At 27.5% G+C, this 21,868-nt stretch overlaps 4 protein-coding genes across 8 annotated transcripts in view; 2 read left to right on the top strand and 2 right to left on the bottom strand.

Moving 5' to 3' along the window:
* Positions 1 to 1,066: 1,066 nt before the first annotated feature.
* Positions 1,067 to 5,870, bottom strand: LOC124425214 (tyrosine-protein kinase transmembrane receptor Ror2). Its single transcript, XM_046965297.1, has 6 exons — positions 5,186 to 5,870; positions 4,852 to 5,042; positions 4,449 to 4,707; positions 4,122 to 4,364; positions 3,833 to 4,020; positions 1,067 to 3,759 (listed from the first exon to the last, which is right to left on the bottom strand). The coding sequence occupies exons 1-6, from the start codon at positions 5,244 to 5,246 to the stop codon at positions 2,758 to 2,760; spliced, it is 1,944 nt and encodes a 647-aa protein (XP_046821253.1). The 5' UTR covers positions 5,247 to 5,870; the 3' UTR covers positions 1,067 to 2,757.
* Positions 5,871 to 6,546: 676 nt separating this feature from the next.
* LOC124425348 (zip homologous protein 2-like) lies at positions 6,547 to 7,934 on the bottom strand. Its single transcript, XM_046965631.1, has 3 exons — positions 7,625 to 7,934; positions 7,338 to 7,513; positions 6,547 to 7,213 (listed from the first exon to the last, which is right to left on the bottom strand). The coding sequence occupies exons 1-3, from the start codon at positions 7,731 to 7,733 to the stop codon at positions 6,869 to 6,871; spliced, it is 630 nt and encodes a 209-aa protein (XP_046821587.1). The 5' UTR covers positions 7,734 to 7,934; the 3' UTR covers positions 6,547 to 6,868.
* Positions 7,935 to 8,048: 114 nt separating this feature from the next.
* LOC124425248 (S-adenosylmethionine mitochondrial carrier protein-like) lies at positions 8,049 to 9,975 on the top strand. Of its 2 annotated transcripts, none has more exons than XM_046965443.1 (6): positions 8,049 to 8,189; positions 8,425 to 8,581; positions 8,652 to 8,761; positions 8,851 to 9,091; positions 9,166 to 9,304; positions 9,374 to 9,975. In XM_046965443.1, exons 1-6 carry the CDS (start codon positions 8,124 to 8,126, stop codon positions 9,522 to 9,524), a joined length of 864 nt encoding a protein of 287 aa, XP_046821399.1. In that variant the 5' UTR covers positions 8,049 to 8,123; the 3' UTR covers positions 9,525 to 9,975. The 2 variants fall into 2 exon arrangements, with proteins under 2 accessions (XP_046821399.1, XP_046821460.1); XM_046965504.1 differs by having other exon boundaries at positions 9,385 to 9,523.
* Positions 9,976 to 11,168: 1,193 nt separating this feature from the next.
* Positions 11,169 to 21,868, top strand: part of LOC124425014 (A disintegrin and metalloproteinase with thrombospondin motifs 9) — a 123,655-nt gene continuing 112,955 nt past the window's right edge. For 3 of the 4 annotated variants that reach the window (XM_046964888.1, XM_046964979.1, XM_046964800.1), the window contains exons 1-3: positions 11,169 to 11,338; positions 16,330 to 16,738; positions 16,905 to 17,362. In XM_046964888.1, coding sequence (XP_046820844.1) covers positions 17,044 to 17,362 — 319 coding nt within the window. In that variant the 5' untranslated portion in view covers positions 11,169 to 11,338; positions 16,330 to 16,738; positions 16,905 to 17,043. The remainder of the gene's footprint in view (positions 11,339 to 16,329; positions 16,739 to 16,904; positions 17,363 to 21,868) is intronic. The other variant, XM_046965066.1, reaches the window with a different exon arrangement.

The raw sequence follows: 21,868 nt of genomic DNA, 5'->3' as shown, positions 1-21,868 counted from the left end.
ACAAATGTATCTTTATGATATATATCCTGAATAAATATGTTTAATCTAAATTGAGAAGAAAAAAGAAAAGAAAAAAGGAAGAAGTAATGATACTTGTTTAAAAAAAAAAAAAAAAAAAAAAAAAAAAAAAAATGTTATTGTGTATTGTCGTGGAGTCTCAATGCTTTTACAGATTAAGTAATAGAGTTTGTTGTACATAAAATTCAGAATAGAGTCTACATTGTCAATAACAAATTTGAACTCAACAAATTATACAATACCAGAAGTTTTTTGGTCAGAGACAATACGCTTACAAATGTGTATTATCTTTTTTTTCTTTTTTTTTTCTTTTTTTTTTTTTTTATATCGTATTACATAGATTTTTTCTACTTATGCAGGATACAAGTACATGGATGTTATAAGAGCACAGAATCGGTGTCTTCCCCCTTTTTCATGTACAAAAATGTATATAAAAAGGTATATGGAAGAGCTTTAGTTCCATTATTATTATTATTATCTTGCATCTTATTACTTATTGTTACATGCGATGATACATGATGTACTTGTTAGAACATACACATATTACACATTCTTAATACTCAACAAATATGAAGGTATATGCGAATCAATACATCTTGTGTATAAACATCTATAGTAAATACATTATTGTGTTATAGTAAAAAATAATCTAAATGTGTGACCTTGGTAGAAATCTGATATATTTATATTTATATACGTAAAATATATTAATATAAATTGTTTGAAAATTATTATAAAATATGTATAAAATACACAAAGAAATCTCTCTAAAAATATTCATTAATTGATGGATTCTTGTTGGAATGTCAGTGTAATAATAGCACTTTGTTCAATTTAAATAAAATATTATTTAAAAACATTATCAAAAGAAAATAGTATTTAAGGAAAAAAGAAAAAAAAAAAAAAAAAAAAGAAATATATCTAGTACTGATTACCACTATATTTAATATTTAATATTAAAAAAAAAAAACAAAAAAAAATTTTTTTATTTTTACTTATCTGTCGTAAAAAAAAAAAGAAGATATAATATGAATGAAGTAGTCAGTAATTATTATTAACAAATTAATTATAATACGTTTTTAGTTGACGTTTTGGAAGTCTATAAAAGACATGTATAACAAATAAGTGTACATGTGTCATTAAACAAGTAATACGTTAATTAAATAATATTATATGATTTAAACATTCATTATATTGTTTTACAGTACCGTAATATAATTTACTTTCAAAATTTTACATATAACAGTATACTCACTTACATACATGTTCTCTTTGGTTCAACATTCCTCATAGTAATTTTCCTTGACATAATTCTTATAGCACACATTAAGTTATATTTTTGTTATAGCAACGTTCTAATATATTTAACAAGAAAAAAATTTGAGTAAAGATCAAAGCATTGGGAGCTAATTTAATATTATCACAAAGGACAAAACCATAAAATGCACAATCAAGTTTTATATTGCGAATTTTCTGGATCTCTATATTTTACTAACAGGTCTTAAAAATAATTTTTTTTTCTTTTTTTTTTTTTTTTTTTTTACTTTGGTCATATATCTTTTTGTTCAGTCTTAAGTTTATTTAGTTCAGAGTATAAATTAATAGATCTTGCGTTATATCTCTGTTTTATCTGTTCTGTATATAATTATATTATTAAAATAATTTTTTTAAATAAATGAAAATGGAATGTATGAGCATTCCTTTGAATTAATGTACATGCATACATATAATCATATAACTTGCAAGTAAACAAAAAAATGCATTTAATGTTCATACATATATGTATACGCACAAATTCAATTTGTGTATTTATGAAATTATATATATATATATATATGAATCATTATGAAGCATTACTTTTTGCACAATATTGGATTATGATTGACATATTGCTCTGGAATGTTTGCATAAATATACATATAAATCTGCATAGCAAAACATATAAAGATATAGAAAATGTAAATATATTAGGGCATTTTCCTTTTACAATCATCCTAAAACATTTGTATAATATTTATGGTTATTTACGTGTATTCGCTAAATAATAGCCGCTCATATTTATGATATCACACCACTGATTATAAATATGAATAGTTAGGACAATAGAATGATACATGTGAAATTAAAAATTTTTAAGATTTCCTATTGCAATAGTGATTTAATGGAGCTGATCAATCCCACAAGAATCTTTTCAGTCCTTGCAATTATTAATATTTTAGAATTTTAAACGATATTTCAAGCATGTATGTTTAATTCAAATACAGCATTTTTTTTCTTTTCCTTTTTTTTCTTTTTTTTTTTTTTTTTTCTTTATGTAAAGATATAGAATTATTTCTATACGTCTACGCCATTAGGATATTAAATTACTTTTTATCCAGAAAACAATAAACGTATGAATTAGTTTTTGCATGTACTCAAAAGCATTCTGCTAATGATATTCTCAGATCAACATAGTTATTACTAATATATGTAATAGCCACATTTTTTTTTTTTCTTTTCTTTTTATAAATATTCTTAGCGATATGCCATTAACGTGACATAACAAATATAACAAAGAAGGCCTTTGTATGTAACATTTACATTTTAATAATTACTTACCTTTAATGTGGAGTAAGTAATATATTAATTATTACATATACACACACACACATATATATATATATGTATATATACATATGCATATGTATACATATACATATATATATATATATAATTAATCATGCGCTACTCGATTTTTATTCAGATATGAATGCGCAAAGCCACACTATCCGTTTTATTCTCTGCTTCTATTTCGTGTTTTATTGTATCGAGTCGTTCATAAATTGCTCTAAATGTAGGCCTGTCGGATGGTCTTCTATTCCAACAAAGTTTCATTAATTCGTATATTGATAAAGGTGTATTATCAGGACATTGGAGAACATTGCCTTCTTTGATGTACTTAACAACTTCTTCATGAGTCATTCCATAATATGGTTGAAGCGCAAAACTAAAAATTTCCCACAAGCATACAGCAAAAGCCCATACATCAGATTCAACAGTGTATTTGTTATAAAGTATGCTCTCAAGTGGCATCCATCTAACTGGAATAGCATCCTGTTCGTCGCCTTTATAATAATCTTGAAGATATATCTTTTGTGATAATCCAAAATCCGCAATTTTCACGATCATTTGATCGTTTATTAAACAATTTCTAGTTGCAAGGTCACGATGTACAAATTTTCTGTCCGATAAATATACCATTCCAGATGCTACTTGCAAAGCAATATTAATTAAATCCATATGCGATAATTGAGTGTCTGTGAATGTACCATCTCTTTCTAAGCTTCGAATAATATAATTCCCGGGCGAACATGAGCGTAGGAATTCATTTAAATCACCACGTCCCATATATTCAAATAGGAGACACATTGGACGTCCTAATGCACATACACCCAATAACTTAACAATATTTGGATGATTAAATTCTGCAAGCAAACATGCTTCCCTTTCAAAATCTACGAGCAAATCATCTGATGCTTCCTCCTTTAACATTTTTACCGCAACATTTGTGAATTCTTCACCTGGCACAAGACCAGGTGCTTTTGCCTGAAATACTCGACCAAAGGCACCCTGACCTAAATCTCGTACATAAATAATATTATTTCGTGGAAATTCAAGTTTCTCCAATTTTGGATTAAGCTTTGCACTTGTTTTATGGTATGCTTCATTGCTTGGCAATTTGTCCAAATCAATGTTAACATCCTGCAAATACATTACATAGAAAGTATGGCCATTTTTTTTATTTTATATTGCCACTGTATATAAATATATATACCTGACTTTCAGTTGGATTATATCCTTGATGTCTTTTATGAAGTCTTCGCCTTAAAAGTATAAAAAGTACAGTCCCAGCAATGATTACAAATCCCAATGAAGATAGTGCTAATATAAATGATGGAGTGATAATTGTATATATTGTCAAATCTTTTGGATCAATTTCAATTATTGTATCTGTGGTATTATCTGTACAATTAAAATATTAATTAAATAATGATACTTTTTTACATTTACAATGATAAAATTTGTAATCAAATAAATTTGCTTTTTTTACATAAACATTTTACCACATATAGGAATATCACAATGTTGCCAGCGTGTCTCAGGATCCATAGTGAAACACCATGGCATAGATTCAATCCCATCTACATTTCTACAATAATTTTCATCCTTTTGAATTTGTGGAAAAATATTTGGTGGTTTATCATGATTATGTGGAACTTGAGCACTCCATGGTTGACAATCTAATCCACCTTTTGTTTTATTCAATTTTCCCATGTAATATCTACCATTACCTTTGATACAGTCATCTAAAATATATATTTCAAATAAATATTTTCAATATCAGAGTTAGATATATATATATATATATATTTGGTAATAAGAAAACTTACAAGTGACAAGTTCTTCTTTTATATCAGTTAAATGGGCCTCAGAGCAAGTGACTTTCCCTTTGACTATCCTTGGTAAACTTTGACAGTCTGGTAAACTAAAATGGCCACGTGACCTGATATAAATACCTTTTTGCTTTTGGTCCTCAATTATTATCCATTTATTGAAACAAAAATGATGTACTGCTACACAATCCTCATAACACAATGGCAGTCCTTCTGATTCGTGGCACCGTGGAAAGGCATATAAGCATAGCATTTGCTGGAACATAAAAAAAAACCATGCTTATATCTTTTCATCGAAGAATAAAAAATTAATTTGTTATTTAACAAATATATAATCAGATGAAATACAAAAGTACAAAATAAAATTTATATAATTGTTATAAGAAAAGGATATACTTACTTCAGCCGCTGAACGACATGGTTCTACAAGAGTTTCTATTATTTCTTCCCATAAATCTGTTGTTATTTGTTCGTTCAACCATCCACCAGGATTATCAAATGAATTATTAAACCATACTTTTCCAATCCCTGTGAGATATTTTTTGCATATTTTACCAGTATAAAGGGCACAATAACCTTGTGGTACTAGCTCTATAAAAGATAATAATAATCTTACAATATGATGCTCAATATAAAATAATAATAATAATAATAATAATAATAATAATAATAATAATAATAATAATAATAACAATATACATTGAATGATTATATATTTAAAAAAAGATACATACTACTTTGTACAATAGTAATGTGCAAAACAATTGCCGTGAAGGAAATAATCCAAAGCACCATTATTTAAATACAATAATACAATGTTACACGCGAAGAAGAAAGATTACATGTTTAAGAAATAATTCCTTTACACGATGATTTTTTCTTTATCGAATTCACTTAATTCACCTCGTGTCACGTAGCACATTTCTAAATTAACGTTGAGATTAAACATTTTCTTTTTCTTTCTTTCTTTCTTTCTTTTTTTTTTTTTCTTTTCTTTTCCTTTCCTTTTTTTTCCAAAATATTTTTATTTACATATTTATTGCGAGCACAAAAGAACACTATTCGAAGAAATAATAACAATAAAAATACTTTTATTCATGAGATATACCGTCATCAATGGAATTTGACTTGTGACGTTACATCAACACGAGGTACACATTTATTTTCTAAAACTGACCAATATATATACATATGTATATATATAAATATATATATATATATATAAATATGTAAGTATATATTAAGTATATCAATTTAATTATATTTGGAACTTTAAATGAATATCATTCATTTCTATTGGTACGTGATAATAATAAACATTTGATTTTTTCTTTTTTTTTTTTTTTCGAACAGAATCTAATTAGCTGCTAGTTGCTACCCTTCAACTGACTTCAATCTGTTCAATGATCCGTTACTAGCAGTTACTAGTAGTCCATAGTGGTACTATAGTCTTTATTATACTTAAGCTTAGTTTGCAACGTATATGTATGTTAAATTAATAAGAAAACAATTTCAAGAGAAATGAAACAATTAATATATTTCCGATATTAATAAAATAAAATATTCTCATATTCAATTAATTTTTATTTATTATACAATTATTATAATTAATATTATTATAATTTATATATAAAGTTATGCTTGTTGAATGAACCTGCGTATGTGTGTGTGTGTGTGTGTGTGTGTGTGTGTATGTGTGTACAGTTTTATAAGTTCACACACAGTTACAAAATTCAATTATTTCATTTTAACTCGTGTAGAATTTTTTTTTATAAAATATTATAACTTTCAATTTATAGATAAATGAATATTAAGTTATATGAATAACTTCAGATTATATATTTTTTTCTTTTTAATTTATAAATAAATGAATTTTTATTGGTTAGTTATAATCGACTTATCCAATAGGCCGTATGCTTTCATAAATATATATATATATATATATATATATATATATATATATATATATATATATATATATATATATCAATTAACTTATAATTCACATGTTGTTTTTTATTATTCTATTAATTAATTGAACAAAAATATTTTATTGATTCAGTAATATTATTATCAATATAATTTTCTTCTTTCTTTTCTTTTTTCTTTTTGGTAACTCTGTAACTTAAAATAAAGAAACTTCTTTTTCCTTTTATTTCATAATAAATTTATCATAGGATAGATCAAATATAAACTTGAATAAAATTTAATAATAATTATTGTTCAATTATATAAATTTGTAATCTTACTTTGATATGAATAAATAAACCAAATATAGTAGCTGTGAATAATACAACAAATTGTATCAACTGTTCAATACAAAAAAGGAAAAAGAGAATATTGATATAAGATATCAATTTGAAAAATCTGTTCCTTGATATTTTTTTTTCTTTCTTTTTTTTTTTTCTTTCATTCACTTACAAAGAACTCTTATCAGAGATAGAAATAGAACTATTGTTGATTGACTTTTGCAATGTAAAAATATTTCTTTTAAATGGATTGTTAATTTTTGAACAACTTGATTTTGTCATAGGAGTATCATAGATTTTATTCTTAGAGTATCGACCAGTGATGTATTTATTATTAGTTAAGGATGATGTCGCAGTAATTACTTTACTGTCAGTTCTATGCATTTTCACAAACATAAGTTGTTTGTTTAAACTTTCAAAATGTTTCTTGAGATTATAATACTCATGAGCAATAAGTTTTTCATTTCGTACAGCATTAATATAGCGATCTTTTAAAATTTCATATTTGTCATTCTAAAATATTTGAATGATATGTAAAAAAAAAAAGAAAAAAAAAGAAAAGGAAAAAAAGAAAAAAGAACAAAAATGAGTAGCATTATTATTTGTCAAATGGAATAATACAAAAAATAAAACTTACCAGTTGATAAAAGCATTGCAATATTATATTTATTTGTTCTGATTGAAATATTGTTATAGACTTTACTGATGTTAAAATATCATTCAATGGTGCAAAAAATCTTGATACTTCTGGCGTTAGAGGTTTTGTTAGTGACACGGTCACAATTTTTGTAGACTTACATTCAGGACATTCATCTTTAATTATATATATATAAAAAAAAAAAAAAAAAAAAAAAAAAAAGAATTCATATTTCTTAAATATTTCTAAGAGTTATAATTTTATAAGATAAAGTATTATAAGTTTACCTTCTCTTATGCAGTTATAACAAAAAATGTGTCCGCATTGGGTCAATCTAAAGTTAAGATCTTTATCACTCTGCGTGCAATAACATTTATTACAAATATATTGATCCATTATTATTTTTAGTTCTAATAATTTTTATTATGAGCAAAATGTGACAAGAATTGGCAAAAGAAGGAACTACGAAAGTTGGTAAAAAGAAAAAAAAAAAAAAACAAACAAAATTTAATCTCACAACAGACACATTTATTTTTATTTTTAATTTGTAATTTGTAATATTAAATATCCATACAGATTATGTTCTCTTATCGAATTTTAAATTCATTTATATTTTCGATATTCACAAGGTATAATCATAAATTCGAGAATCGCAATGATAAGAAAATCGAAAACAATCGAAATGAATCGAGATATTTTTAATAAGCTGAAGTTGTTCACATTTGGATTAGTTCATAGTTCATATTTCGAAATATATTTTATTGTATTTTTTATAAATAATATTAAATGACAATGTACGAGAAAAATTCAAAAAGTTTTGCTGAAAAGCATGTATTATTTACATCTATACTTGTAAGCGATATTTTCTTTCAATGATCATGTTATATTACATTAGCCGCTATATAACCTATACACGTGTTTTAATAAAATTACAATGTTACATGTTGTAAATAAATGACTTAATAATAAATTATTTAATAATAATTAAGCGATAATATTACGCGCCTGTTAATATATTATTTATATCTTTATATTAAAAAATTTTTTTTTATACAAAAAATCGTTGATTCTTGATTGTTTATAATAGGCAGGAGCTAGTGCAGGTATATGTGTGGATACTGTTTTGTTTCCTTTAGATACCATTAAAACTAGATTACAAAGTCAATATGGATTTTTACAATCAGGTGGTTTTAAAGGACTTTATCGTGGTTTATATCCTGTATTGATTGGTTCTACGCCAACCGGTAAATAAATAATATCCTTAGAAATTATAAATTTTATATCAAAATAATGTCCAATTAATATCTATTACAGCTGCATTATTTTTTGTTACTTATGAAAATATAAAAGTATATACTGAACCTTTGGTATCTAAAAGATATCATTCTTTAATACATATGGGGGCAGCATCGCTATCGGAAATGGTATTTATTTTTTCATCATTATATTTTTATCATTTATAGAATTAAATAAATATTTGCTAATTGTTAGAAATTGATATTTTTAAACAAAGGTAGCATGTATAGTACGCGTACCTGTAGAAGTTATGAAACAAAGGAAACAGGCTTTATTATTAGATAAGGACAATTTCAATATAAAACTTTTATACCGTGGTTATTGGAGTACCGTATTAAGAGATATGCCATTTAGTTTAATACAATTTCCATTATGGGAATATTTTAAAAATATTTGGTCTCTTTACATCAAAAGAGATATATATCCTATTGAAAGTGCAATATGTGGATCATTTGCAGGTACGAATATTTCAAAATTATCTATAATGTCATAAACAAATATAAATTGATAGTAATAAATTATAATTTTATAGGAGCTTTCTCAGCAGCTATAACAACTCCATTGGATGTTGCAAAGACAAGAATAATGTTAGCTAATAAAATGATACAAAGTTCTGAATTGAAATTATCTACAATATTACGTTCAATATATATCGAGAAAGGCATAAATGGGTAAAAAATAAACTTTTTCAAATGACATATATTTTTAATTAATCGACAAATTATTAAAATATATTACAGCCTTTTCGCAGGTGTTGGTTATAGAGTAATGTGGATTAGCATAGGTGGTTTTATATTTTTTGGAGTATACGAAGAGGCAAAATTATTAACATTAAATGCGTTGGCATTTATGACTAAAGAGAAAAAAGAACGTATGATTATTTCCAGCTAATATGGTTAGTATAAAAAAAAAAGAAAAAAGAAAAAAAAAAAGAAGAAAAAAAAAATACTACTACACAAATTCCATTTAAGAGATCAAGATTTATTACTTTCTTTGGGATAACGTAATAAATTAACATGAATCATTTAAAGTGGGAACGATAAGTTAATATAAAAAAAAAAAAAAAAAAAAAAAAAAAAAAAAATGTCATTGAACGAAAGTTTTAATCTGTAAATTAATCTATTTGTATTTATTATTTCGTATCTATCTCGTTTCTTATCTTAAATGTGATTGAAGATTATCATCATTCGTAAGGAAAAAAAAAAAAAAAAAAGTTTGCAATTAAATATGAAATTAAAGTAATTGTTTTCAATTGATAAAAGAGATCAATAACGCGGTAAAGATAAAAAAGTTTTTTCAAAAAAAATTTATATATACATATATATATATATATAATATAAATTGTATGTAGATATATATATATATATATATATATATATATTCGTTAGATAAGATAATAGAATAATAATAATAATAATAATAATAATAATAATAATAATAATAATAAAAAGAATAATAATAATAGTAATAATAATAATAATAAAATAACAAGAATAAAATAATAATAAATGATAGAAATACTTGCGATAATTATTGTGTCGTATTCATGAACAATGACAATAATGCGTCCTTCGAAGTAAGTATAAGGATACGCATATAATGTAGGTACAGTGTAATATCGGTAAAGAGACAAACGGCGTGCCGGTGGTGTAGGTGCTCGTGGAGGGGATCATGGTGTTAGCAAGATCCGTGGTCGGATACGCGTGGAAGATCCGCGTTCAGTCGATGCGTGCGAGCGGACCGAGTCGGTCGTTCTCCCGCGATCGTTTAGCCCTTACACGACTGTTCCCTCCTTTTCGCTCGTTCGCACCGCGCTCGTCATTATCGCCGTCGTCATTTATTATTTAGATCGATCGATCGATCGCGCGATCTCTAATTTCGTATTACATTCTCTTTTGTTGTTGTTTTCGTTTATTTTTTTTTTTTTTTTCTCTCATTCGTCATCCTCTCTCGTCTTTCATCGAACAAAAATTATTCCTTCAAGAAATCATTGAGATATAGAGATAGATATATATATATATATATATAATTATATACATAGAGAGAGAGAAAAAGAGAGAGAGAGAGAGAGAGAGAGAGAGAAAAGGAGAAAAAGGGAAGAAAAAAGAAAGAGGAAAAAAGAAAAGAAAAGAGTAAAACAAAGAACAGAAGAAATTATTTCTCTCTGTATATACATATATACATATATACATATATATATATATATATATATATATATATATATATACACACGAAAGATCAAAACGAATTGGTACACTCGTAAAACAACATTTTCATCTTTCTTTATTATACTTCGTTTGGATTTTCCGATTTAATAAAAAAAAAAAGTAAAAGAAAAGAGGAAGAAGAGGAGGAGGAGGAAGAAGAAGAAGAAGAAGAAGAAGAAGAAGAAGAAGAAGAAGAAGAAGAAGAAGAAGAAGAAGAAGAAGAAGAAGAAGAAGAAGAAGAAGAAGAACAAGAAGAAGAGGAAGAAATCTCTTTGATCGTCATCGTCATCTTCATCATCATCTCGAGCTTTTCTCTCTCTCTTTCTCTCTCTCTTTCTTTTCCTGTCTCTCTTTCTCTCTCTCTCTCTCTCTCTCTCTCTCTCTCTCTCTCTCTCTCTCTCACATAAGAGCAAGACATTCCAACACTGTGTAAACTTTCGACACGGTCTCTTCAAGTGTATTCTCATCTCCTAGCTTGATTCTGTGAGATTTATTCAGGTAAGCCTTTTTTTTTTCTTTTTCTTTTTTTTTTTTTTTTTTTTTTTAGTCACTTTGTGTCACCTTTTTTTCTTTTCTTTTCTTTCTTTCTTTCTTTCTTTCTTTCTTTCTTTCGTCACTTTTCGTCGAGCTCTCCTTGAAATCGACGAATTATATTACAACTAATCTGAATATTATTTTTATGTTATTTCATTTATTTACATTTCTTACGCCTTTAAGCGTAGGAGGTACAATTTATTCGATACGATTAATTCATTAATTCATTAATTCATTAATTAATTCATTCATTCATTCATTCATTCATTTATTCATTTATTCATTCATTCATTAATGTTTATTATCTTTTTATGTTCTGTCTATATTTTATTTCTTTTTTATTAAATAAATAAAAAAAAAAATATATATATATATATATATAGAGAGAGAGAGAGAGTGTGTCAAAATTTTGTAAAAAAATTTTTACTATAAAAGAAGAAAAAAAAAAGAAAAAAAAAAAAAAAAAAGAAGGAAAGAAAGAAAGAAAACCAAAGAATAAAGATATAAATATAAAATCGAATAAACAAATTAGTAAATAGCTGTGATCGTTTATGTACGCACGCACACGTACGCACACATACATACATAGATACATACATTTATACATACATACATAAATACACATATATATACATATACTAAACTAAATTGAGGAAACGAATCGTATCTAATTAAAGAATCTATCTGTTCTCCTTTCTTCTTCTTCCTTCTTTTCCTCCTCCACCACCTCCTCCTCCTCCTCCTCCTCCTCCTCCACCTCCTCCTCTTCCTCCTCATTCTTCTTCCTCTTTCTTTTATTTTATTTTCTTTTTCGCGCGCGTAAAGTAACGACGCGATTCGATTGGAAGGCCGTACGAGATCGACCTCGAATTTGCGAGTAACGAGATAAATCCGACCTTCGTTATCGTAAGTTGGGAATGTTACGTTATATAATTTTTGTATTTGCTATTTTTAGGTGTCTGCAGGCCAACTACCGTCAAATTCGTGCAGACTCGTATAGTCTCTTTCTCTTTCTCTCTCTCTCTCTCTCTCTCTCTCTCTCTCTTTTTATCTCTCTCTCTCTCTCTATATATATATATATTTATATACATATATCTTTTTTCTTTTTTTCTTTTTGGAAGCGTGCAACAAGCGCGATTACTTTTTTTAAATGTCTTAGATCGATATGAATAATCCCATTGATCTAGATCGATTACTCGATAGATAGATCGTCTCTTTTTATTTTTCTTCGAGTTTTCTTCCATGGGAAGAAATTAAACGAGGGAGAGAAAAAAGGAAAAGAAGTGTAAAGAAAAAAAGAAAAGAAAGAAAATAATCATGTAAAGTATTGGACACCTTTCTCTTATCACTTTTTTCGAATTCAAAATGTCTACACGTATGTGTGCGTACATATATCTACATACTTATACACTTAATATATATATAACATTGATATAATTTTTTAGTCAATTTTCAGAACACCATTTAAACAGTAATAAAGGTTGTTTGTTAAAAAAGAAAAAAAAAAATAGAGAAGAAAAAAGAGAACAAAAAAAAAGGAATATATTTTGCTATCACCAAACACGCGAATGTCATGCCTCTGTGTGTGTGTGTGTGTGTGTGTGTATGACAAACACGAAATACATGCACACATACGCGCAGAAATGGAGGAGGGTAAGAACGTTCGCGTGCATTTTGATGCCGCAGAACTCGCCTAGTACTCTCTCTCTGTCTCTCTTTCTCTCTCTCTCTCTCTCTCTCTCTCTCTCTCTGTCTGTCTCTCTCTTTTTCTTTATTCCTTCTTCAATCGCCTTGACTTTCAACGGCTCCGTAGTCTCCGTAAGCGACGTATTCGTCCTTAATTTTGCATTCCGTAACGATACGAGTTAACAAGTAGGAATCAGTCATCGATCTCTAGATCAAAAATGTCGTTCGTCCAGTCAATCTTGGCAAAAAAAAAAAAAGAAAAGAAAAGTAAATAAATAAATAAAAAATAAAAAAGAGAAAAAAAAAGGCCGATTGATCGATCGACCAAATCGAATATACAAGTTAATCATATACACACATACACACACATATATATATATATATATATATATATATATATATATATATATATATATAATATGTGTGTGTGTTTGTATTAATCGTCTTTGTTTTATTTATTAATATTCGAAAGAAAAAGAGAAAGAGAGAAAGGGAGAGAGAGACAAAATTAATTTTGTCCGTAGATGTAAGAATTAAAAAAAAAAAAAAAAAAGAAAGAAAAAGAGAAAGAAAGGGAAAAAAAATAGATTCACGTCAATCAAGTAATTTTTGTAATTATCATTATTGTAATATATTTATGTTAGCGAATTGTCAAAAAATCGATAGATCGATCGATCAAATCGATTATCCAAGATAAATCATATATATTTATATATACATGTCTTTGTTCGTTTGTTAACACGTTCGAGAAAAAAAAAAAAAAAATAAAAAAAGTAGGTTCGTGTCGAGGGAGCAATTTTTGTTTCAACATTTTGCAATAGTCTTTACATTTGAAAACTCGACTTTCGTTATTGCAAGAGGAAGGAGGAACAATTTACATTAATGATCTTCGATCTTATGATTAGCTTCATCAATGATCGCAAAGGTGTATAATCAATACCGATAATCTTTCTTTCATGAGAGTACGTAGGCGTTTAACGTGGGTAGTGTTAATTGTCCCGTTTGTTAAAATGTTAGAAGAAAGGATTTTAAAGGATTCTTATAAAAAAGAAAATATATATATATATATATATATATATATATATATCTACGTATATGTATATATATGTATATTATTAATTTAATAATATAGTTAATAATCGATTTATTGAATGTTAATAATAGAAATTTTACGTTGAAAGACTTCTAAAATTTACGAATAAAAACACATAATCATATATATATATATATATATATATATATATATAACTAATAATTAATTATTTAATACATAATTATTTTAATTTTATCGCACACAAAATGACAATTATTATCATCTATGTGATATCCATAGTAAATAAGATATTATGATACATATATACTTACATATATATATATATATATATACAACTCATTCATTAATATACTTTATATTTACTATTTGTTTATGTTCTATCTCGATCTTTTTTTTTCTTTTTTTTTCTTTTTCTTTTCTTTTCTTTTTTTTTTCTTTTTTTAATTAAATATATAACACACAGACACACGCACACACACACATGTATTATATTTTATCGCAAATAATACGATAGATAATATATTACAATAAAATAGCGCATTATCATAGGCATTTGTCGTATAAGATTTATGTACGTGTTGATTTATCAAAGATCGTTTAGATTTTTGTAAAACACCTTTGCCAATCTTGATCCATCGATTGATCGATCGATTGAATGAGATTCAACAACTGATCGATCGATCGATCGAACGAACGAACGAACGAACGAACGATCGAACGTTCGAACGATCTCCCATCGACAGTAGGATTTAAGATCTGAGAATTCAGATCGCACAGATCGATCGGTTGGATATCACAACGAAGAAACGATGCGCGACGAGAATAGTTTGACCCAGACCTTAAGCGACTCCGAGGTCGGCAGCCGAGAGCGGACCGTCGAACGGCGCCTTTTATATTTCGCTCGGTAGCCTCGACGAGAAGCCGCAGACTTTACTACGGTTACTTGCTTCATTCTCTCTCTCTCTCTCTCTCTCTCTCTCTCTCTCTCTTTCTCTTTCTTTCTTGCTTTCTCTCTCTCTCTCTCTCTCTCTTTCTCTCTTGCTCTCTCTCTCTCTCTCTCTCTCTGTCTCTCTCTATTTCTCTCTAACTTTTCTTATTTATACGTACGTGTATATACAGAGGTATCCATGTAGGTACTTCAAAGCAAGTTCTTTGCACCGCGACATTGTAATTTTTCAATTTCGGAATCGATTTTTTTTTTTCTTTTCTCTTATCTTTTCTTTCGTTTGTTTGTTTGTTTGTTTGTTTGTTTGGGTTTTCTTCTTTTTTTCTTTTTTTTCTTCCTCCTCCTCCCTTGAAAGAAATGTTCAAACTTCGATTGAAAATTATTAGAAAATTTTTTAGAAAATTATTAGGACATTGTTTCGAACGTTTCTTTTTCTTCTTCTTCTTCTTCTTCTTCTTTTTTTTTTCTTGTTTTTGTTTTTGTTCCTTCCACGGATATATATTATATTTTACGTAGACATGTGTTATCTATGTAGCTCGAAGCAAATTCTTTGAGACGATATTTCTTTAATTTCGGCATCGATTTTTTTTCTCTTGTTTGCTTCTTCTTCTTTTTTTTTTTCTTCTTGAAAGATATATTCAAATATTGATTGAACATTATTAGAAAAAAAAAAAATATATATATATATATATACAAATACTTATATGTATATTTAACGAGCAAGTTCCTTGTGCTAGCATTTTGAAATTTTTTAATTTTGCAATTGATTTTTTTTGGTTTTTTGTTTTTTTTTTTTTTTTTTTTTTTTCTTAAAAAGCATACTCAAGCTTCTTCGATTGAAAATTATTCGAAAATTGTTTCGAACGTTTTACATTTTCTTTTTTTTCTTTCTTTATACATACAAATTCGTCTTATAAGCCATGTAGAAATTTTTAATATAATATTCAAATTTCAATAGAAAATTGTTACAAATCAATCATTAACATTTTTTTCAATGCGAATATGACACAAAGAAAAAGAAAAAAAGAAAACAGAAAAGAAAAAAGAAAAAGAAAGAAAAAGAAAAAGAATCGTTCGAACGATTAAATCAATTATCACGTAGTTGTACGATCGAATCAATCGATATAAGAGATCGACGAGAGAGAGATTTCTCGTTTCGAAATAAACGAAGGATCTTGATGTTGAGTTGTAATTTTTCTTTTTTCTTTTTTTTTCTTTTTTTTTTTTTTTTTTTTTTTTTTAATTTCCTTCTTCTTTTTCTTCTTACAGAGAGAATGGATGATTCAACGTTGCCACGAGATAACAGGAAGACGAAAGGATCTTCGTAAATTGAAAAGTATAAGAGACGGAAGAAACGAAGAAACAAGGAAATAGACAAAGGAAAAAGAAGAAAAAAAAGAGAAAGAGAGAGAGAGAGAAAGAGAGAGAGAAAAAGAAGAAGATTTTAATTAAAAGAAGAAGAAAAATCGCAAGGACGAGAGATAAAATAACATTTCCTTATCCCTTTGAAAGTTTCTCACAAGTATAGAAATAAAATGAATTAGAAGGGAAGGAAATGAATCGATCGATCGGATCTCTTTCGAAGCGATGTCAGAGATCGAAAGTTGTAACGTTGACGATCATCGGACGTCTATGACGATAACAAAGGGAAAGAAAAATTCTCGATAGATCGATATAAGTACGCAATCGAATTTTCTATTATTTTTTTTCACTCTCTCATTTTTTTTTTTTTTCTTTTTCTTTTTTACTTCTAATAAATATATAAATAATGGAATTCAATGGCCGACTGCAAAAGTGATATATATATATATATATATATATATATATATATATATATATTACAGACGCACACACGTACACACGTGTGCAAGAAGTGTTCATCGTTGACCCTACACCCCCTTTCTTCCTCCTTTTACGTGATCGATAAATCCGACGAATTCGTGATCGAATTATTTTGAATGTTGATCGTCGTTCTAACGACTAATGTGTACAAGTTTAAGACTCGCCGAAATGTCGCGTATTTCTAATCGTGCCGTTAGCACGATAGCCGCGTCTATCGGTATCCTATTATTAGTGATATTCTTGGTGATTTTATGGACTGGTTCATGGAACACACGTGTTATCGAGAAAACCAACAAGGAAGTAATTGGGTACGGGATGAGTAGTAATTCGAGCGAACGGTCGATTAGTGTTTTCCATTTGATCGAAGAAGATACGAAAGCATTGAATACAACGATAAACGAGAAGACAACAACTACCACCACCACCACCACGACCATAACCACCACCTTCATCAATGAACGTGAGTTTTACTTTCTCTCTCTCTCTCTCTCTCTCTCTCTCTCTCTCTCTCTCTCTCTCTCTCTCTCTCTCTCTCTCTCTCTCTCTCTCTCTCTCTCTCTCTCTCTCTCTCTTTGGTCTTTCTTTCTTTCTTTCGTTCTTTCTCTTTTTTATTTATTTATTTATTTATTTATTTAGCCCTTCGCCTCTCGTATATTCAACATATAAGTATTGTATACTTATGGAAAATATAAAAACTTATAGCGCGATGTATATATGCATATAACTATTAATGCACACGCTAATATTTATTATTATTCTAATCCTATCGTATAATTTCGAGATATTTTTTTTCTTTTTTCTTTTTTTTTTTTTTGAAGAAAATTAATTGAAATGTGTGTGTGTGTGTGTATATATATATTTTTTCTCCCTCTCTTTTTAATCTTATAAGGGAGACATTTGAATAGACATTAATAATTAATTAATATATATATATATATATATATATATATATATATATATATATACATGTATATATTTCTCTCTCTCTCTCTCTTTCTCTTTCTGTCGAAGGAAATATTTGCACTAATATACATTAATAACTAATATTTCTCTCTCTTTCTCTCTTTTTCTCTTTCTCTCGAATCTTTTAAAGGAGGCATTAGCGAGGAGCGCCGCTCGGGGAAAGCTAGAACGTCCAGACGTCCTTGTAAGGCCGCTGCTCCAAAGCGGCACCCACACCTTCACCTACACCTACATACATCTCCACCTCCATATCCTCCTTTTGCATCTCCTCCTTCTCCTCCTCCTCCTCCTCCTCCTTTTTCTTCTTCCTATCGCCTCGATGTCTACCTTTATTCCTTCTTACACCTAACACTCCCAGCTCATATCCTCTAGAAGTATCCTTTTTTGATATACATACATAGATATTACATACATATATATATATATATATATATATATATATATATATATATATATATATGTACTCATGAAATGAACAAGTAATCTCGTACGAGACTCGTTCAATCTACGTGCCTTTCGAATTATCTCCCCAACGCTAATGATCATTAATTGTGTACCGGAATTGCTGACTCATTTCTACGTGACATATACCTTTATAATACATATACGTATTGTACCTGTGTGTGCTCATTAAATCGAATTAAAATCTTACCCTATATGTATGTGACTCACCAATATATTTCACATATAAAATATTTCTCTATCTCTTTCTTTCACTCCCTCTCTCTCTCTCTCTCTCTCTCTCTCTCTCTCTCTCTCTCTTTCTCTTTCTTTTTTAATGGATGCACACAATTTTTGAATCAATGATTTTATTTCCTTAGAAAGATTATATATATATATATATATATACCTAATTATTGTCTCTCTTATACGATATGTATGACTCATAAATATATTTCACATATAGAATCTCTTTATCTATCTATCTATCTACCTCTCTCTTTCTTAGATGTACACAATCATTGAATCACTGATTTAATTTTTCTATAGAAACAAAGAGAATAAAAGAAACAAATAATTGAATTAAATATATATATTTAATAAATATTTTTAGTTGAATTACCTTTCTCTTTCATAATAGATATATATGTAATCGTTCAATGAATTTATTTCTCTAGATATATATATATATATATATATATATATATATATATAAATAAATAAATAAATAAATAAATAAATAAATACATATATATTTAATTATCTCTCCGATCTTTACGATATTACTCAGAGTCTATAAATTTTCTTATACCTTCTCTTTCCACCTGCATTTGCATCCAATTCTCGTGCGTATCGTATAATGTGTAAATATATGTATTTATGTTACCCACATACATACATACATAAATACATACATATATACATAGATCGTTAAAAGTTTAATTCCTCTCAATTCTACAGATACACATAGATTTATCTAAATACATGTAACGTAATACCTCTTGATTATTTTCTCTGAAACGTCGCTTATCTTCTTTCACATTTTTTCCATCCTTTATCATTGATCTTATGTGAAACATCGCGATCCGATCGATCGATCGATAGAAAGAAAGAATAAAAAAAAGAGAAAGAAAAAGAAAAGAAAAATCATTGTTTCGTTCAATATTCTTATTTAGATATACAATACATGCATATTATATATATATATATATATATATGTACGTGTATATTTATTTGATCGATCGATTGAAAAATAATCCTTGCACCTTTTCAAGCTTTTTCCATCAGATTTGTATTTAAGACGATGGACCAAAAGTTCCTGGGTAAAATGTAAAAAAACAATTTTTCGATGCTTTTTTTCAAAACTTATTTTGTTTTCTCTCTTTCTTTTTTTTTTTTACTTTTTCCTTTTTTTTTTTCTTTCTTTTCTACAACAGAAGCTTAATCGCAAGTTTAAGATGTCTCGAAAGAGTATACTTAATTGTTTTTTTTTTCTTTCTTTTTTTCTTCTTTTTTTTTTTTTTTTTTTTTTTTTTTTTGAAAACCATCTGAAAACTTATTAACAGCTGTTCTGATCTTCTCTTTATTTCGATTACGATCACACGTGTCGATTATTTTTCTTTTTTTTTTTTTTTTTCTTTTTCTTTTTCTTTTTTTCTCTCTTTTCTCTTGTACATATTTACATACGTATATACATATGTATATGCAACAACTCGATCATGCCGATAATTCTACTTGATCCTTTTTTACGAGATCGTAGGATTTATTACGATTGAAATTCTCTCCCGGTGGAATAACCTCGATTACGTTATGTAGTCGAAGAACAGCACGTGTTCCTTGTGTATGTATCGACGTCACGGGACTTGCTACGATAACTATCGATAAGAAAAAGAAGAAGCTATGAAAGATAAGAGAATAGATATTTAAATATGCTTATATGTATATAGTATGTACACACACACACACACACATACATACATACATACATACATATCGGATCTGATCTGATCGCGAGACTACTCGCGTCTTATCGAAACTTCAATTTCAATTTCAATTTCAATTTCAATATCGTTTTATTTTCTTTTCTTTTCTTTTGTTTTTTATTTTTTTTTTTTTTTTGTTTTTTTATTTTTCTATTTACTTTTTTTGTATTTTAATTGATTCGATTTGATTTTATTCTATCTTTTTGTTGTTATTATTATTATTATTTTTTTTTTTTCTTTCTTTCTTTTCTTTTCTTTTTCAATTGTATGCACATAGGTATAGGCACAGTACACGTATATGCGTATATACGTTCTGTTGTAGAGAACAAACTCGTTTACTCGATCATGATTCACTTGTGAATCGTTATTGATCATATATTTAGATAAGAATATAAATATAAATTTATATATTTTTCTTATCTATTTAACGATTTTAATCGTAGAGCCTGTCTAATACATACATACATACATACATACATATATATATATATATATATTATCGTACACGATTCGATCGATTATAAATGATCTTATAACGAGATAATTTCATTTATGATTACGTACATGTATGTATATATTTTTTCTTATACTTTCTATCATTTTATTAATACGTTTTTTTATCAATATATTAATACACTAATTTATATATATATATATTTTTTTTTTATATATTATTCATCAACAAATATATTTATAAAAATACTATAATAATAGTAATACACTATAAATGAAAATGAAACATATACACATCACATATAGAAACATATATAAATATAGAAATTTAATTGATAAAAATATTACAAATAATATTAATATTTTCATTCATATTAAAGTCACATAATGAAAGAAAGAAAAAGAGATAGACAAAGACAGAGAGTAAAGGGTAAAAGAGAGAGAGAGAGAGAGAGAGAGAGAGAGAGAGAGAGAGAGAGAGAGAGAGAAAGAAGTAGAAAAATAATTATATTGATTTCATGTCCTTCACGAAGGAAATGGCCAAGGTGAAGTGACATTCTCAACTTTAGAAAAAGAAAAAGAGAGAGAGAGAGAGATAGAATTATTTCTCTCTTAAAGGATTTCTTCGTACTAGTTTCTTTACGTTAGCACCATCAAGCAAGCAAGCAAGCAACGCAGCGTTCGCATATAATGTGAACACATTCGAAACGTTCTTCTTATTTCTTGTACTCCTTCTCTCTCTCTCTCTCTCTCTCTCTCTCTCTCTCTCTCTCTCTCTCTCTCTCTTCTATATACGTACATACATATTTACTTTTTAACATAAAGAGAACATAAAAAAAGAAAAAGAAAAATGAAAAAAAAAAAAAAATGGAAAGCACACACACACATATACAAAACATTCACATATAACACATACATATACAAAAAAACATATATACAGATAAAATATGTATACACGTATACGTACGTACGCGCACGCGCGCAAACATACAGAGAGAAAGAGAGAGAGAGAGAGAGAGAGAGAGAGAGAGAGAGAGAGAGAGAGAGAGAGAGAGAGAGAGAGAGAGAGAGAGAGAGACAGGGCACAGTTTTGTGTATGTTAGACGAGAAAACTTGTACTTTGAGAA

The sequence above is a fragment of the Vespa crabro genome, chromosome 1, assembly GCF_910589235.1.
Source record: "Vespa crabro chromosome 1, iyVesCrab1.2, whole genome shotgun sequence".
Taxonomy (NCBI): Eukaryota; Metazoa; Arthropoda; class Insecta; order Hymenoptera; family Vespidae; genus Vespa; species Vespa crabro.
This window is presented reverse-complemented; position numbering and strand designations above follow the sequence as displayed.

Coding starts and splice junctions, on each gene's coding strand:
- LOC124425348 (XM_046965631.1), bottom strand. CDS start 7,733: ATGGATCAATATATTTGTAATAAATGTTATTGCACGCAGAGTGATAAA. Junction 7,514..7,624: donor TTATAACTGCATAAGAGAAG/GTAAACTTATAA, acceptor ATATAATTAAAG/ATGAATGTCCTGAATGTAAG. Junction 7,214..7,337: donor TGCAATGCTTTTATCAACTG/GTAAGTTTTATT, acceptor CAAATATTTTAG/AATGACAAATATGAAATTTT.
- LOC124425248 (XM_046965443.1), top strand. CDS start 8,124: ATGACAATGTACGAGAAAAATTCAAAAAGTTTTGCTGAAAAGCATGTA. Junction 8,582..8,651: donor GATTGGTTCTACGCCAACCG/GTAAATAAATAA, acceptor TATCTATTACAG/CTGCATTATTTTTTGTTACT. Junction 8,762..8,850: donor CAGCATCGCTATCGGAAATG/GTATTTATTTTT, acceptor TTTTAAACAAAG/GTAGCATGTATAGTACGCGT.
- LOC124425214 (XM_046965297.1), bottom strand. CDS start 5,246: ATGGTGCTTTGGATTATTTCCTTCACGGCAATTGTTTTGCACATTACT. Junction 5,043..5,185: donor CATTACTATTGTACAAAGTA/GTATGTATCTTT, acceptor TATCTTTTATAG/AGCTAGTACCACAAGGTTAT. Junction 4,365..4,448: donor AAAAGAAGAACTTGTCACTT/GTAAGTTTTCTT, acceptor TATATATTTTAG/ATGACTGTATCAAAGGTAAT.